Below are 19744 nucleotides of genomic sequence, written 5' to 3'. Positions count from 1 at the left end.
GGTAGGGGAAGAATTCAGTTAATTGTGGTGGGAGATAGAGAACCTATAGATAAAAAGTAAAAGATACTAGCTCTGAGGTATGTGATAAAAGAAAATTGAAAAAGAAAGGGTTTGGGGAAAATTTAGTCATATTTTAATCCATGAAAAATATTAAGTCCTATGTGAACTTTCTCTATTACTGTAGCATTTATTTCAATTAAATACTACAGGAAAGACCAAGCTTACCCTGACTTCCCCTATAAAAAATTCAAATAGGGGTTATAGCTTTAGAATTATTTTCTACTTTGATTCTACTTTCTTTTTTATTTCATATCACATATCCTAGGTTGTGTACGGAAGTTCAAGTGCTGTCAGGTCAGCATAGAAGAAGGCAGAGGAAAACTCTGGTGGAACTTGAGAAAAACTTGCTATAAGATAGTGGAACATAACTGGTTTGAGACCTTCATTGTCTTCATGATCCTCCTAAGTAGTGGTGCTCTGGTAAGTGAACCTAGCCCACCGAATTTCTAAGCATGACCCCATCGAGCACTCATTTGCCCCCTGACATATTCCTTACCATATGTATTGGAAGTCTAAATGTATAGGAAATATTAGAGAAATCTATTGAACTGATAAACTGAACTATTTAGTCTAGGATAGCTTAGAGGATCTCAGAAGTTCTGTGTTGACATGAATTTGAATTATTGTCTATTTTTCCCCCATGCTCAAGGACCAAGCTGTTTAGTAGCACCAAAATTTAAACATAGTAGGCATATTCTGCATATTCTGGTTTGACATTCTTGACTGGATTGTCCTGTCAATTCAGTCAAGAAACTTAGTCAGATGAATCAAAAACTGATTTAAATCATTTAAAAGTCTTGATTGCTATTGCATAGATAGCAATCATTAGGTCTATGGTAGACCAGTGGGTTCTTAGATGTTATTTTACCACCAGTCATCGGCCCATGGCCAGAGCAATAAACTGCTTACATTACACAGCTGTTAATTCAAGCATCACAGAGGCATGGCTGCCAATGGAGTAGCTCTATTTATCAACAAAGCTTGGAACCATATTGTAGAGGGTCCTTAAATGCCAGGCTAAGGAGTTTAAATTTCATCCTCTAAGTAATAGGGAATAAGGAGCATAGCATGGTTCAGATCTGTGCATTAAAAAAGCATATAATAGCAACTGTGTGAGTTGCAGAGGGGAAAGACTAAAAAAAGCAGGAATATTAGCTGTGTATTACAATAGTCTTAGTTAAGAGGCAATGGGAGTTTAAACCAGGATGATGGTCCTATGAATGGAGAGGAGACAAATATGAACAATATTGCTAAGGTAGTGCTGACAGGCAGCTAATTGCACATCACGTCAGAGAGAGCCAAAACTAGTATGGGGTGAATGGGGCTTTGACCCCACATTGCTGATATCCAGGAGGGCATGTTTCTTCCTTGAGATTAACAACATCCCTTTGCCTTTCCTCATGATCCTCCAACAGTTCATATGACAATACAGCACAGCCACTTCTCCCATGGCTGGTGCCTGTGATGCTCTTTTCTACCTATACCTTCATCCTCTACAGTGGTAAAGAGAAGACCCACCTTATTTTGAGGCAGCTATGTCTTAATACCCTCCTTTTTCTTTCTTCTCTACTGTTTTCCCCCAGATGAAAAAAAATGGAAAGGAAGTAGTTGAGTATAGAATATCTGTTCTAAAATTTTGACAATAAAATAAAGAGATGTGGGGGGGTGATAGTTTAAGATGGCAAGAAGGTGAAGGATAACTACTCTTGAGCCTCCATGAGGCGCTAAGGACCATTCTCCCAACAATGTTCAACATTAAGGACCAGGCACTGACAAGCCCTTGCTCAATCTTCTTGTAGCTATGTGTGGCTTGGTAACTGAAAAGGCCTAGAGTCAGGAAGACCAGAGTTCAAATTTGGCCTCAGACACTTTGTAGCTGTGTGACCCCAGGCAAGTCACTTCACCACCATTTGCCTCATCTTTAAAATGGAAATAATAATAGCACCTGCCTCCCAGGATTCTTACGAAGATCAAATAAGTATCTGAGTTCAAATCCTAAATCCTCTTACTACTTTTGTAATTTGGGGGCAATTCACTTAACCTTTCTGAGCCTTAGTTTCCTCAACTGAAGGGGATGAACTAGATTATCTCTATGGCTTCTCTCAGCTCTCCCAGTCTGGACAATCGATCAGTTCTAAATACACTTAATGATTCTGTCATTAAACCTATATTTCTCCCATCTAACCCTCCAGAATAGTATAAAATACTTTGTAAAATCTTTTGCTAATGTCTGAGTAAACTATATCTACAGTATTCCCCTGATCTAACAGTTTAGTAACCCTTTCAAAAAGAAAAAATAATAATAATCAGTCTGGTACAACCTGATTTGGGGTCCTCAAGATCAGTACTTCCTTTATTAGGTGTTCACCAACCACAAGCCAATAGTTGATAGATTCTGTTTTCATGTTTAAAAATCAGAACATTTACTCCCTCTCTCACCCCATCTGTCCTTTAATATTTCCCCCACTCTCCACAGTCTTCCTAATATCACTGACAGCAGCTCAGCAACCCCATCCTCTAGTTCTCTCAGTACCTGAGGAACTCAGTACCATGCACCTAAGCTACACAGGGTGAATTCTTCAAGGGCTGCCAAATGTGCTCTTACTGCCTTCTTATTTATCCTGGGTTTTAATTCTTTATTAGCAATTTTTCTAGCCCTAATTTCACTTCTTGGTAGAGAAAAAAGTATAGTAAGAAGTAAGCAGATCTGTCTTCTTTCTGTTGTTAGTTTTTATCATCCTATCCAGTCTAAGCAATAGTTCTAAAGTTTTGAACCTCTTCCTTCCCCCATTATAGCTGAAATTTAAATAACAAGAAATCGCCATTCTTTCTGTTGTTCTTAGGTTTTCTCATGAGCCTGTAGTACTCCTGATACTATTCTTATAATAATATTCACACTTTTAAAGACACCCTCCATTAGTAGCCCTTGTTTCTATCTTCAGTGCATATATTTGAAATGAGTACTCTCTGGTGTCACTTTTCCAGAGTAATACTGCCTATATCACTATCCTCAGGATTTTAGTGGTACCCATAGGGTGTTGGAATGTCTTTCTCTAATGCCAACTTTTTCAAAAGTATTTAGAAGATAGAAATGCAAATATATATCTCCTGTTGTGAAAATTTCTAAGTCTGATGAAGGATCCCAACCTTCCAGTGAACTCTTTGAAATCTGCTCTCCCCAAATCTAGAAGGCATGTCAGATTATGCCCAGTTTTCCTCTCCTCTATAACAAACTCTAGGTATAAGCGGTCACTTTCACCCCAAAATTCCCTTCATTTCCTCCTCAGCAACCCTTTCATCCCTTTTGATAATAATCAGATCCAGAAGAGAATCCCTGGTCTACCTTGTTGCTTCCTCTACCTTTTCAAAAATGAAATTATTCCTGAGGCTAGGAAAGAAGTTATTATTTGCTCTGTTTTTAATAAAGCATCAGATAATTCTCCATCACAACTATATCATGCCTCTGTGTCAGGCTTCCTGTTTTCCAAATTCCATATCTATTGTATTTTTTCTTTCCCGTCCAAGTGGCCTATAATATACTCTAATGGTAAAACACCTTTTTCTCTCTCAACTGCTGTTCTCACAAATGTTCTCCTCACCATCCTTTGGTTCCTGTATTTCTTCACAAAAGTATACCTTCTTAGTATACTACACACCCCCTAGCCTGCTTCCTAGCTGAGGCCAGATAGGACAAGCAAAAAATAAAATAAAATAAAATAAAATAAAGGGAAACAATGAAGACCAAGTAGACCCACTAAGGAATAAAGGGAAATAGTGAGGAATCACTCTGAAATTCCTGACCACTTCACTCTTTGAATTCCTGTTTCCTCATCTGTGACATAAAGGCTCTGAAGTAGATGATCTCTTCCAACTCTAAATTTCTGACATCCTAATTATGTTGCTTGGTCTCTGTGAAGAATTTGAGCATTTTCTTCTGTCACAGAAGTCTCCAGAGTGTAGGTACTGTAATAAGGAAACTGCTAGTTGATGGGCCGGTATACAGGTGCATCTAAGAATAATGATCTTGGGGTAGCTAGGTGGCACAGTGGATAGAGCACCAGCCCTGGATTCAGGAGGACCTGAGTTCAAATCCGACATCAGACATTTGACACTTACTAGCTGTGTGACCCTGGGCAAGTCACTTAACCCTTATTGCCTTGCAAAAACAAAAGAATAATAGTCTTAGCTCCTAGATAGATAAGTCATGTTCATGTCCTCACATAAATCCAGCATATGCACCCATTTAATGTGCTTGGTGACATCTCCTAGGTCTCTTGCTGTTGCATGTACACTAATGGAATACAGGAGCTATGCATGTTTTATCCTTTTCTCTCATGATATAACCAGTCTATCTTATTTCCTAATCCTACTTCTCTGATAACGTCCTTTGTTCCACTTCTCTTGCATAACTCTTGTTTGATCATTTGTGATTGCCTACCTACACCTGCAATGTATCTCTCCTTTGCCCTTCAGGTAATCCTGAATTTTAGTTATTCTGACATTGTGGAATTCTATGATTCATAGCTGTACAGCATCACCAGAACAATGCCATCGTTAAAAAGATAGGCTATTACTTCAGTGAAAGATTTTAGATCATTAAAAGCTCTATGTAAATTCCTTCCACTCTCCTGTGCCCATTTAATTCTGGGGCCAGCTCATTATCCATGCATAATATTTGCCTAAGGTATTTATGCTGATGAACCAATTCTACCAATTAGCCACTAAACTGATTATTCTAGATTATCATTAGGCATTCTTCATCTATTTGATCTTTCCTGTCTGGAGAGCTCAACCAAAATCCTTTGAGTGGTTATGCTTCTTATTCAAGATGCTCTGCAGTGCTCTAGAACTAAGGGCTACCAACACTAATTATAGTCCACAAAGGGGAGCACTTGGAGGACCTCACCATCTATAGGGAAAACCTATTCCATTTGGACTCTGAACTAAGACATCCACTAAGGTGGTGGTAAACATCTTTGATGAGCATATGCAGCCTTATTTTATGTCTTACTTGATAATTATAATCAGATTGTTGATCTCCTATGATTTTGTCACATGCTTGACAAACACCTTGTTGAAGGAAGCGCCTAAAGCAGTTCTTTCTAAATGCTTTTCATTTGTCTGCAGTTAATGACCACAATGTAACCTTGTATTTTCTATAATATTTTTCTATCAGTTTTGTGACTGTAAAGATGTGATCTGATGTAGAAAATATTTTTTTGAAAATCTCAAACCTCAAAGCATGTGTAATTTATTCTCATTAAAACTTTATAGTGATAGGAAAGTAGATATTTGGCTTGATGGTTATCAGTATTCTCTTGCTCATCTTTTTTCTGGTAATAATATGTCTGAAACTACCCACTTGCCAAGTGTTTGATGTTTTTCCCTCTTTTGGATACCCTAAGAATTAATCTTTCAGTGAAAATTGTGTGATCTACAGTAGTGATCTCTGGTTTTCTTAAAGTATAAGTTCTGCCATTTCCCTCATGTAGCCCATTAGAGATTGATTGTAGTCTAAATTGTGGTGGTTCCATTATAGTTGATGGAAAAAATGGTTTGTTGCAGTATAAAAGCTTTTCAGAGCTTTTCCGATTTTCCAATTTCATCATTCACTGCCCTCATGATGATTTTTCTTAGCTCTCTCTCACTAAGCTCTCTGCAAATTTCTTTTTCCCTTCTTCTGTTCTCCCTATTTTATGAAGCAATACTGCTAACAAACTTTTACCATTTTCATAAGATCCTAGATGTTGTCCTTGGCTTGCATATCTCTTTCCTTGACAGGATTTTGTGGCTGAGTTGGCTTCTAGGTTTTTGTTTTTCTAATTTCCTTGTAGTGGTGATCAGTTTATATGGGTTAATCTTCCTTAGGAAATGTTAACATTGTAGTTTAATTATTTTATCTATTTCCCATTTTGGTGTCAATAAATTGTTCAAATAGATCTGATCAGTGCTTCCTCGTGTGTGCCATTTCTTCTTCAAAGTTTTATTCATTATTTTAGTTTGATTTTGATTTTGACCTTTTCTCTAACAGTTGGTGGTTTACACAGAGTTGATTTGGTAATGATTCCAATATCAGTAATTAGTCATTTCCTATCTGTTAAAATATACCGAGTTTCTGGCATCATAAAATCAATTTAATTTGAAAATATTTGTTAAGCAAATATTATGCAAAAGCCATTATGACAAAAATGGGGAAATCTCTGCCATCAAAGACCTTGCATTTTACTCATCATCCATGTAGCTCATTATCCCTTGTGTGAGTTTTGCACATTCTATACAAGGTCAGGATCTTCAGCCTTTAGTTCAGCTCTGGATTAACTCGTTCATGTCCCTTGGAGAGTAGGGAGTTCTATTTTGGTGTCTCACTGTTTATATGCTCTGTGGTCTTCTATTAGTGAAATCACTTTCAGATCAATGGTCTGAGATGAAGCTTCACTTACAGATGCTTTCCTGAGGAAGAAAAGGCTTCTGAGACCATAGCCTAACTGAATGAAGAAACCAGTCAACCATAACATAGTACTCAACTATCCCATCAATTTAGTCAAAATGGTTGAACTGCTTTTATGGGAAAATAACTATACAGTGAGACTCAGTTGTGGAAAAACACCAAGCCATCTAGCCTAAGGCTCCTGGAGATGTTATGATTTAACTACTCAAAACAATGCATTTACATATTTTCTTCAGCACTGAGGAATTCAATTAAAAACCATTCATGTCAATGAACAATTAAGAGAAAGCTTTCTTTTGTAGGCCTTTGAAGACATATATATTGAACAACGCAAAACAATTAAGACAATGTTGGAATATGCTGACAAGGTTTTCACATACATTTTCATCCTGGAAATGCTTCTGAAGTGGGTTGCATATGGTTTCCAAATGTATTTTACTAATGCATGGTGCTGGCTGGACTTTCTTATTGTTGATGTAAGTATTCTAAGGTTTCTTATTTTGCAACCATTTGCATATTTTTTATAAAATATCAACCATCCTTTCAACATTTACAGTAGTGGAGAGAAACAGTGACATAGATCATTGGAAATTGTAAAGATCTCATTCAAAACTGCTTCATATATTAACCTGTCAGATGTCTAGTTTATCCATGAAGGAAGAAAGGAGCTAAACCTGATTATGAAAATGTCATTAAGGATTATTAATATCTTTTCTAGCCAATATAATACCACTGTGTTTTCTTTTCCAGAAAAAGGGAAGCATCAGAGGCAAGGTTGATTTCACAGTATATGATGTTACTATTTGATTACATACAGTACATTCATTCCCCTTTATTTGTATCCATTATCTGGGTCTATTAATTAATAAAGAAGTGTCTTCCTTTATATCCTGTTGACAACACTTTATTTCTCTTACTTATTAAGTTATCTAACTTATAATTAGCTAACTTGTTATAGTTAAGACATAGTTATATACCTTATATAAGATATAATATATATGAGGATCATGAAGTAAGATAGCAAACTTAATAACTCAATAGCTGATTAAGTAGTTATTTAAGGCATAAAGTAATTTTTGCTTTAGTAGCTGAATTTATAATTTTTCTATGTATTTTGGAACAATGAACATATTTTTCTTTTACTTTAATTTGAATGAAAACATAGTGTTATAATTTTAGTTCTTTATTTCTTTTAATTTTAGTCATACCATAAATTTCTGAACAAGGAATACAATAAATAATAATAAAAATATGAAATAACATATAAAGTCTATAATATATAATTAATTAATTGAAATGCCCTTATTCCCAATTTTTTCTATCCTTCTTGGTTTGAGAACTAGAGATAGAAGCATCCTATAAACAAATCTCTGAGTTAGTATTTTAACATTAGAGTCCTATAAGCAATTTGTTGATTCCAAAAGTCAGCTACTTTATGCTATCCTCATTAACCTCTGATTTTGCCTTAGATAAAGGAACTTCCCAACTTCATTAAAGTACTTAAGCCTCATTGTTAGAATATTCTCCTTAGATCTAACTCATTAAATGTAAGGATCTTTCAAAGTTTGGCTTAAACCAGTTTGTTTTTGTTAGGCTCTCCATGATTGAGAATCACAGCTGTTCTTGATCCTTTGGATACACTAAACTTCAGGCACTTGAACTGCACAAGTTCAGAAATAGCAATTCTTCACATAAGGTTTCCTTTTGATATGTTTCTGGAGAAAGGGCTTGAAGAGCAATTAGGTGGTGGAAAGAAGGGTTTAGTGAGACTGTTTAAACTACTGCAGAGCACAAACTTTTCAAGCACCTTCAAGTAGTACTTCAAAGTAGCAAGTGATGACTTTTATCACAAACAATAATTGACATATGCTAAGCCACATAAAATAAAGTTGCATTTTCTTTTAAAGTGAAGCAGTATTGTTTAAGCAATGAAGTTAGTGTCCCAAAAAACCCAAACAAAAACAAAAACAAAAACAAAAACAAAAACAAAAACAAAAACCCCAACAACCTGGGTTTAAATTCTGCTTATAACTTGTGTGTCAGAGAAATTATTTGCTTAGCCCCACAAAACAAAACAAAAACCATATATACGTGTATATATTATCCTATATTTCAACACTTACACATGGAGGAAAAATAACCTTGTTATTGAAATGTACTGTTTGACTTAATTACCATACCTACACCCCCATTCTTTAGTAGACTAAAGCCCCTAAATCTGATTGAATTGTTCTCTGTTCTGCTACAGACTGAATTACAAAACCTGTTGAATATACAAAGTCCTACTGCACACTTCCCTCTTTAGCTGCACACAACTCCACAAATGATATAATCACATAAAAACTTTCCAGACCAACATCTTTATCAAGGACAGAGGACATCTCATTGATCCATTCAAATGCTACAGAATGCTGCTGATTGACTGTGTACCTAAACGGACCTGGAAAGCTATATAAAAGATAGATGTCTGTTCTAAGAAGTCCAAGTCTGAAGTTCCTTTCAGGCATTCTTCCTTAACAAGATAATAAATAATCTTCCTTTCACTTAGGCTACTCACTTTATTTGAGGACCTCCACTCTTGTCCACCTGTTGTTGGATGAGATTCTCCCCTGGGTCTCAAGGACCCCAGGCTGAGAAATTTCCCAAGGGAGAAACCTATGCAATCACTAATTTAGATAGCATAATTAGTTTGAAGTAGTAAGTTTTGCCCTCTTAACCAATCATCTATATGATAAATCATTTGAATAATTTTAAATAAAGTGGGCTTCTTATGAAAATATTAATGCTATATTTTTGAAAATTCTACTCTCATTCTCTAACTTGTTTCCCTTTTTTGTGGTATAAATGAACTTTGGGATAAAATAGGCTTTTCTTTACCCATGTGAAGCTTTCATTAATCTGTTTCATATTTTCAAAGGAGATTGGTGATTCCTGTTGTTAGCAGTAACAAATCGTCTCTTTTTAGCTAACAGAATTTTTTTCAATTATAAAATTAGTCATTTGTGAGAATGACTGAGGAAATTCTTGATTTATAAATATTTGATTTGGGCAACTAGGTGGCACAATGCTGGTCAGGAAGACTTGAGTTCAAATCTGACCTCAGACCCTTACTAGCTGTGTGACCCTGGGCAAGTCACATAACTCTATTTGCCTCAGTTTCCTCATCTGTAAAATGAGCTGGAGAATGAAATGGCAGAAAAAGATATTCCAGTATCTTTTCCAAGAAAATCCCAGAAGGGGTCATGAAAAGTCAGATATGACTGAAAAATGACTAAACAACAACAAAATCTTTAATTAATTTAAATCAATTCCTTTAAGAAAATTCAATTCCTTGATTTCTCTTTTTATCCATTTCTTTCTGATGGAATCAATCAATTCTGTTTAGCCATTTGCACTTCATAATGAAAAACCTAAGACAAACGAAGCAATTATTTCAAGGGTGTCTATGTTTCTTATTAAACTTTGGTTTCATTAAATCGCTTTTATGCTTAGCTTAGTTTTTCCTTTTTTAAAAAAATTACTCTGATCATCCAAGGGATACATGAAATGATAAAAGTATTTGTCACAAGCTCCTACAAGAGTAGATTAGGAATCTGCCCTATGACAATCTTCTCTCCTTTTTTTAAAACCTAAAAAATTCCCTCTAAAATGTTTTTTGCAGAAAATTGACCTATTGTGGCTTTTCCTTTCCAGTATATTTATGTCACAGACTAAACATGTTTTGTATAAAGATTCTCTAATATTAATGAGTATCCTTTTATTCTTTTCATACAGGTCTCTTTGGTTAGCTTAACTGCAAATGCCTTGGGCTACTCTGAGCTTGGGGCCATCAAATCTCTGCGGACACTAAGAGCTTTGAGGCCCCTAAGAGCCTTATCTCGGTTTGAAGGGATGAGGGTAAGACCACACTTCTTTAACCTTCTGAGAGAATTCATACAATACAAAGCAAGTAAACCGGCGGTTTAAAAATGACAAATCCATGAAGAATTATCTCATTTTCTTCCTATGTAGGGGGTGGGGGTGGGAAACAATATATTTACTTAGTAAGTTAGTCATATTTATTGAATGCCTGCTAAGTGAGAGATACTTAAGGAGCATACCATATATTTACATAATGTTTTATGTTTCTTAAAAAAACACTTTCAGGAGCATCTAGGTGGCGTAGTGGATAGAGCACCAGTCCTGGAGTCAGGAGGACCTGAGTTCAAATCAGGCCTCAGACACTTAACACTTACTAGCTGTGTGACTCTGGGCAAGTCACTTAACCCCAACTGCCTCACAAAAAAACACAAAAAACAACTTTCACAGAGAACCTTTCCATTTGTGGTGTAATGGAATGAGCACTGGAATCAGGGAGTTAGGGTGCTTAATTGTGGCCCCACCTACTAATTTGCTATGTTACTTTAGGCATGTGTCACTTCACACCTCTCTGGGTTTCAGATTCCTCATCTCTAAACTGAGTGGATTGAAAGAAGTGGTCTCTAAGGTCCCTTCTACCTCTCATTTGCTATGATCTGTAATTCTAATTGTTTAAAGTAAATAAAGCAAGTTATTACTCCCTTTTAATAATTAATTTTTTTCAATGACCAGATATTTCCTTTTTTCTTTTCCCTACCTTCCCCCCATCCAGAAAGGAATGAAAAACAAAATGCTTGTAACAAATATGTATAGTTAAACAAAACATATTCTCATATTGGCCACATCCAAAAATATCTCATTCTGTGTGTTTATTTAATCAGCAGCTAGCAGGTTGTATGTAACATTCTTCATCATTGGTCCTCTGGAATCCTGACAGATTGTTGTGTGGATCAGATCAAAATTTTTTTAAAAATTATTTTATTTTTTTCAAAATTGTTCATTTTTAAACATAGTTGTCTTTGTGTAAATTGCTCTCCTGGTTCGTTTTACTTTACTTCATACGGGTCTTCCCAGATTTCTCTGAAATCATCTCTTGTATAATTTCTTACAGCACAATAGTATCTATTATGTTCATATTCCATAATTTATTCAGCCTCTCCCCAATGATGAGCTCGTCCCTTCCCTTGGTTTCTAGTTCTTTGCCATTCAGAGAGAGAGAGAAACAGAGACAGAGAGAGAGAAAGCTGTTCTAAATATGTCACATATAATAATATATATAATTATAACACATATATGTATATATGTGTATACATGTGTACATATATATACATATATACATACATATATATGCATACATACATACATACATACATATATATAAAATCCTTCTTTCTTTAATTTCTTTGGGATATAGGCCTAATAGTGGTATTGCTGAGTCAACAAGCATGTACAGTTTAGTAATATTGGAGGCCTTGTTCCAAACTGTTTACTAGAATGACTATACCATGATTTTATTGTTATTTATTTATTCATTAATTCATTAGTTTGTTTTTCTATTTATTTGTTTGTTTATTTTTGCAGGGCAATGAGGGTAAAGTGACTTGCCCAGGGTCACACAGTTAGTAAGTGTCAAGTGTCTGAGGCTGGATTTGAACTCATGTCCTCCTGAATCCAGGGCCAGTTCTTTATCCACTGCACCACTTAGCTGCCCCCCATGATTTTTAATAGATGAGAAAATTGAGACAGAGAGAAGTTAAACAACTTGCCTAAGGTCTTACAATAAATTTAGCAGCGGGAGGCTAAAATCCAGGTATCCCGATTTGTGGTCTTCTAACACCCAGTCCTGATCATCTGGTTGGCATGACAGAGAAACTTACTTAAGAGTACTTAAAAAGCAATGTAGAAGTATATTCAAGTTAGTAAAATACAGAATGAGTAGAGAAGGGATAAAGGAAGGTACAATAAAAGAATAATTACACTTGAAAAGATTTAAATGCCCTCCATTTATTCAAAGAACTGATAATGTCAGAGCTAAACTGAATTTAGGGGTGCTTAGAAAGTGGTTGCCTAAGAGTCACCATAACCATCCTGCAGTGGCTTATGCCAAAATTTAAATGTGTAGATACACACACATATACATACTTACATATTTATACACACATGCACACACAACAGACACACACACACACACACACACATCCTACACATATTGTGATTCATCATCCAATAGCCATTTTGCTTTTTCCTTTCCGTGGCCCCAGATTTTCAATTTAGATTATCTTTTTTTGGTTTTTTGTTTTTGGTTTTTTTTTTAGTGAGGCAATTGGGGTTAAGTGACTTGCCCAGGGTCACACAGCTAGTAAGTGTTAAGTGTCTGAGGCTGAATTTGAACTCAGGTACTCCTGACTCCAGGGCCGGTGCTCTATCCACTGCGCCATCTAGCTGCCCCCTAGATTATCTTTTTTTAAAGCTTTTTTCCCTTTCTCTATATGCTGCTCAGTAGTTGCTTTTATTCTTTCAATAACAATCACAAAATTACAGAAGTTATAGAATCATGCAACTTTGAGACAGAACGGGACTTTAGAAACCATCTAGTCTAATTATTTTACATGCCTTTGGAAAAGGAAATGGATTTAGTTAATGTGAACAAGGCAATAAATTTGAAAAGGTAAGAACAGGATTTAGCCGCTGTGAATTTGTTAGATAGATTTCTAATGTGCCCAGCTCTGTGGAAATTCTCCATCATGTTGTGAAGGAGGTGAACCAAGACTCAGATCAGGGGTGTTCATTTCATTTATAAATGTGCAGGAAATCCCAGTTGGTGTAATTTAAAACTGCCAGATATTTCTTCACAGCATCCTCACTGCTCCATTTCTAATGTTTGGAGGGTTCCCCCCCCCCCCCGAGGGATTCATGTCAGAAACTGTTTCTTTAGCTTTAGGGCTCAGACTGAAATGGATAAAAAGTAGGTCAGACGTTGGACACGGAGCCCTTACACAAGAAACAAGATATAAAGGAACTGTGAAGAATTTGCCCTGACATTTTCAGTCCTCGGAGGCAAAGACCCTGAAGCCAGATGCTCACACCTCTGATGACATGCTGATATTATCTCCCTTGCAGTGACAATTCACAAATGGAACATTAGACAATGATGCTTTCCATGATACTTGAGAACATTTTTGAGACAATTTTTAAGACTAAGTCTGTGCGGTAGAAGCACAACTAATGATGTAGTCCAAAAAAAAAAATCACTGAAGCTGCAACTGTTTTTTTCTAATATACATTTCACCAAATTACTAGTAAACCACAGGCTTTTCTATGCAAATGAAAAGTGAAAACATGAAGATGGGGCATTGTCTCTTCCATTGAGAAGAGATGTTTACTAAAAATATATTAACCAAGTTCAGGATTAATAAGTAATATTATTATATTAATATATTACCAAGGTCAGAAGATAATTTGGAACAATGGAAAAAATTAGTCTGGTGTTTCTTAGAGCTTTAAAAAATGTATAAGCTTTTTACATTCTTTTTTTTTTTTTGGTCGGGGCAATGAGGGTTGGTACTTGCCCAGGGTCACACAGCTAGTAAGTGTCAAGTGTCTGAGGCTGGATTTGAACTCAGGTCCTCCTGAATGTAGCCGCCCCTATATTCCTTTTTAAATGCTAACAAAGTAATTATTAAATAAACCATTTTCTTATGTTCCTGGGCTATTTGAAATTCCTACTTCATTGTGCAATTATTTTGTCATGTTTTCCATTGTTTTCATCTTCAAGTTTTTTTCTTTTTTTTGCAACCTATCCAGTGTTCTTCATTTTAGGATTTCTAGAAACATTTTCATTTTACCATCTTTATTAACATTAACTATTCTTGCTTCTGAAGAGTTCAAAATATGTTTTCTCATCTATATATCAGTGAGAGATAAGAGGATAACTATTTTCTTTATTTTATAGGTAGAGAAACTTGGATATAACACATATCAATAACAATTCTGAAACCCAAATATCTCAACATCAGTGCTATTTTCTAGTTTATACCACTTCTCTATAATCATTTGACTTTTCTAACCGGAAGATATGATCACACAGAAAGCAATTAAGTTCAATTTAAGAAGCATTAATTAACTACCGACTATGAGCTATGCATTATGCTAGGCATTGGAAACTGAAGCAATAGGCCCTTCTTCCCAGGGAATTGAGGATTCTAAGAAGCAATATAGAACATTCCAAGGATGGGGGATCACTTATGCAAAGGCACTCAAATGAAAGGAAGCATAGTATAATGGATAGGGTTCTGTATTAGGAGTCAGGAAGACTTAAGATTTAGGCCCTGCTTAAGACACTTAGTACCTATGTGACCTTGAGTAATTCACTTCACTTATCTGTTCTTCAGTGCTGCTCTCATCTATAAAATTAGAAGGTTGGGTTTAATGAGCTTCTAAGATACATTCTACCTATAAATCTCTGATCCTATAAATGAGGGAACAGATATTGAGTTCAGAGTTACAAGTGGGTTATTTGGCTAGGACATAGAATGTGTGTAAGAGAATAATGTGAAATAAGTCTGGAAAGGTGAGTGGGAGCCAGATTTTGAAAACATTTAAATGGCAGTCTGAGGCTTTTGTATTCTATTTTAGAGATAATACGGAGCTACTAGAGATGTTTGAGCAGGTGAGTGACCTGGCCAGATGTGTGCTTTAGAAAAATCATTTTGGATCTGCATGGAGATTGGTTTGGAGAGGAGAAATATTGGAAGTGTGAGAACCACATGAGTGTAAAGAAGGGAATAAATAAGAAATGTTGTAATGACTGAATCAATAGTACTTGGCAACTGATTAGTTCAAGGAGAGGAAAGAATATAAGATGCTTCCAAAGATTCAGGCTTGGAGTGAATGGAAGGATGTTGCTGTCCTTTCCTCAAATAGTGAGGTTTTAAAAGCGTGAAAGGTTATGGGGAATTTTGAACATAAAGAAGCATGTGAAACTTTGGAGATAGTCAATAGGCAGAATTAAAATTCAGAAAAGAGACTAGAGCTAGATATGTATGGATTTGAGAGTTATCTTCATAGAGATGAAAACAGAAGCCCTTAGGAACTGTAAAGATTAATAAAACAAGGGAGGCCCAGAATAGAGCCTTGGAATATACCCATGGTAAGGGAGGAATTGGATGATGATCCTGGAAGGAAAAGGAGAAAAGGTCATTAGATTTGTTCAGTGAGATTGAAAGGGATTGAGAAGTGGGTGGGTGGGGAGGAAGTAAATGCTAGTGAATATATAGATACCTTTTTATTTCACTATAGAAGAGAGGAGAGATATCAGACAATAGCTATAAGGTATGATGGAATCAAATCGAGATTTTCTTTAAGGATGGAGGGACTTGAGCATGTCTTTGGGAAGCAAGGAAGGAACCAGTGGATAAGAACTTGAATCTGAGGAGAAATAGAATGACTGCAGAGACAAGTTCCAAGAGGAAATGAGAGGAGACGGACATAAGAGCATTGTGATAATGGTTGGCTTGGCAAGGAGAAGGTCCACTTTCTCCTCAGAGATTGGAACAAGAGAGTCAGGCAGCCAACAAGCATTTATTAAATGGTTAATCTGTGTTAGGCTTCATGCTAAGCACTGGGGATACTAAAAAAGACAAAAAGTAGCCTCCACACTCAAGGATCATAGGGAGGCAACACATAAATAGCTGGGTAGAAAATGTCTCTCCATCCTTTACTTCCTCCCCACCAACCCACCTCTCAATCCCTTTCAGTCTCACTACTCGACTGAAACTCATTTCCAAGTTCAACAGTGATATACTACTTCCTTTATACTTGTAGGTATCAATATATACTTCCACCTTTGGTCTTTTCTCAGCTATTACTCCCACTCTGGGTTGCCTTTCCTCCCTTGACAATCTTGACCTAATAGTTATTTAGTTCAACTATACACTATCCATAATATTTGAATCCACTGTTTTAATGCTTCTCACTCTTTGCCAAACTCCAGTCACAGGATCAAGTGAAAATAGAGAAACCCTTTTAGGGATAGTGTAGAGTTGAAGGTGGAAGTAAGACAAAGAATAAGTTAGGAATAGAGGGACTGAAGTAGGCATTAGGCAGAGGGAAAGAAAGGATAGGAAGTTATGGTCAGAAAGAATTTCAGAATTTAAGATCATGCAGCATATTTATGCTATGTTGCTATGTATGCTAGCATATTTATGAATTTTGGTGAGATTAAGCTATCTCTGTAGATATCAAAGGTGGAATAAACCTAAAGGTCATGAGAATTGAGGATATGAATTAACGTGGGGGGGGAAGACTTTTGAGGCACCAATATATATATTGAAATCTACAAGTATAAAGGAAGAGCTAGAGTAGAAGGGAGAAATGTGAGCAAGGTATGGAATTCCTTAAGAGAAAATAATCATGTGGTTTGGGTGATATGGACGGTGTGAACCTCAAAGGAAGATAAATTAATGACTTATGAGGACAGAAGGAAAGACTGGCAGTATCAGTGAGGAAAAGGAGTATATATACTTTTCTCCTGGCCCAGTATATTGAGGATGCATGAGGGACTAGAAGGTACAACCAAAGGGTTCAATGTCTTCTGGAGGAAACTAGTTTTCCATGCATGTATAATGATGGAAAGCCTGAAATGAAGAGGACTAAGATGAATGGAAGTTTCTTAAGGACAGGACAGGAATTTCAGAAGGCATAATAGAAAGGGAGGGCATATAAGTATAGGAATCTCTAGCTAGGGATAGAGCTGAGGGAGAAAGCCTTTGGGGGGTAATTGGAGTGGTGGCTGAGGAAGCGAGTATTTTCCATTGGCTATGACTCTGAATCACAATCGTTTATTAAAAGGGTATAATAATCTCATATTTACAGTATTTTTATATTCACTGTATAACCACTGAAGACACGAACACATTATCCTCACTTTCTCATCCTGTTTTAAAATAGCCTCCATTGGGAGATATGCACATATATAATTAATATTCCAGTTGAAAGAATGCTAAGTAGCAGAGTACATATATATACACACACATATGCATATATACAGATACAATATTTAAATAAATATGTGACAATATGTAATATATTTATTTAAATAGAGGAGTATGTGTGTATATATGCATGTATGTATGTCTATATGCATATGAACTACCTAGCATTTTATCAACTGGACTAATAACTTAACTTCCTCCTATTTTTTCATCAATGTCTATAATAATGTCTGTAATGATGACCCTAAGGTACTTATAAGATCCTAGAGGGCCTTTTAAGTTATCAAATAAAGATTTTTCTAAATAACTTAAGGATGTTCAATATAGTTTTTTGTCAGGATGTTTTATCATCTTATATTTTAATTCTTTGGAAACTGATAATCCAGGTGTTTTCTTTTAATTAGCATATTTGATTAAAGGGGATGCTTGAATTCTGAGGCATGAGAATTTATTGTATGTCTTTTCATTTTCATCTATGTAATTATACATCATATAAAAATGAAGAGCCAAGGAATGCAGCCCATTACCTACCACAATGCTTTGCACATTATTTGTTGAATTGAAGTAGTACTCAAATATGTAGAAATTCACTTGTTTGTCAGGAATGGCAAAGGCAGAGATTAATGCTATAAAGATCAATGAATTTAGAGTCACAAGAGATATGTTCAAATCTCAGCTATAATTTTAATAAGTGGGCAAGTCACATCTCTAAGCCTCAGTTTTCTCATCTTTGAAGTGAGAATAATAAATAGTTTTACTATGTACCTCACAGGGTTGTTGTAATGCAAGCACTTCGTAAACCGTAAACTACTACATAAATATAAGTTCTTTTATTATTTGCCCATATATTGATTTAGCTCCAAAACACAGTTATATAATAACAAGGTACTTTTTTTTAGTTCAAAAGGGGTGAGAATTGTTAAAATTGAGTCACAACAGTTTTAGCTCATTGTGAATTTTAAAACAATTAGAAAGTTGGAAGAGATGGCCTCTAAGTTTCTTGCAGCTTTAAATCTATAATCATAAGGTCCTAAATCTAAAACTAACATTCTGTTATTACAACTTAACAATTGTTACCCTCTAAGACATGCAATGCAAGTATTATCATTCCATTTTACAGAAGAGGAAAATAAGGTCCCCAGTAGATAGGTGACTTGCCCATGGCAACACAGTTAATGAATGCCTGAGGCAGGATTCAAACCCAGTTTTCTTTCACTTATTGCTACTACCTAGTCTGTCTCTTACTCGTTAACTTAATTTTTCAAGACAATAGAAAGGGTTTTTAATTCTTTTTAAAATCACTTATATTGTTCATTATCTGCCCATTTCCAAGTGGGTTGGTTTCAGCATCAAAGAAATAACATTTTTATATATATATATTCTTTCCCACATCTCTTCCCTAAGTCTCTTTCCAAAATGCTATGTCCAGTTCAATTCGACAAGCAATTCAATGAATATGTGACCTACCATGGGTAAGGGCATTGTGTCAGATGTTAGCAATGCAAAAATAAACTATACAAATACTCTCTCTCTTTTTTTTTTTTTTTTTTTTGTGTGGGGCAATTGGGGTTAAGTGACTTGCCCAGGGTCACACAGCTAGTTAAGTGTCTGAGGCCGGATTTGAACTCAGGTACTCCTGAATCCAGGGCCGGTGCTCTATCCACTGCGCCATCTAGCTGCCCCACAGATACTCTTTTTAATCTAGTATAATCTAGTGCAAAGTGCTATTTATATAGGATGCATCATTTACCAAAATAATTCCCTGGGGCAGCTGGGTGGCACAGAGGATAGAATGCCCAGCTTGAAGTCAGGAAAACTCATCTCCCTGAGTTCAAATCTGGCCTCATACATTTACTAGCTGTGTGCCCAAGCAAGTCATTTAAGCCTGGTTGCCTCAGTTTCCTCATCTGTAAAATAAGCTGAAAAAGGAAATAGCAAACCACTCCAGTGTCTTTGCCAAGAAAACCCCAAATGAGGTCTCAAAGAATCAGACACAACTGAAAACTGAACAACAACAACAATAATTATCTAAAAGAAATACTCATTTAACACACCGTGAAAAAACATTAAGAAAAAAAAAAAAGAAAAAACCCTAAGAGTAGTGACACAGAAACTTCAATTTAATATATAATGAAAACAGGTGGCAGCTAGGTGGCGTAGTGGATAAAGCACTAGCCCTGGATTCAGGAGGACCAGAGTTCAAATATGACCTCAGACACTTGACAACACTTGACACTAGCTGTGTAACCCTAGGCAAGTCACTTAACCCTCATTGCCCTGCAAAAAACCAAAAATAAAACAAGAACAAAAACAAAAACAAATACATATGGATATGTGTGTATATATGTATGTGTGTGTCTGTCTGTGTGTGTTTCTGTGTCTGTGT

At 35.8% G+C, this 19744-nt stretch overlaps 1 protein-coding gene across 3 annotated transcripts in view; it reads left to right on the top strand.

The window, feature by feature from the left end:
* The window catches only part of SCN2A (sodium voltage-gated channel alpha subunit 2), a 165206-nt gene that overhangs the window by 128913 nt on the left and 16549 nt on the right, over positions 1-19744 (top strand). For all 3 annotated transcript variants that reach the window (XM_043997571.1, XM_043997573.1, XM_043997572.1), the window contains exons 19-21: positions 326-480; positions 6811-6984; positions 10283-10405. In XM_043997571.1, the coding sequence (XP_043853506.1) occupies positions 326-480; positions 6811-6984; positions 10283-10405 (452 nt within the window). The remainder of the gene's footprint in view (positions 1-325; positions 481-6810; positions 6985-10282; positions 10406-19744) is intronic.

Source organism: Dromiciops gliroides, chromosome 3, assembly GCF_019393635.1.
Source record: "Dromiciops gliroides isolate mDroGli1 chromosome 3, mDroGli1.pri, whole genome shotgun sequence".
NCBI classification, from domain to species: Eukaryota; Metazoa; Chordata; class Mammalia; order Microbiotheria; family Microbiotheriidae; genus Dromiciops; species Dromiciops gliroides.
The sequence above is the reverse complement of the archived record's forward strand: the minus strand, read 5'-3'. Positions and strand labels throughout refer to the sequence as shown.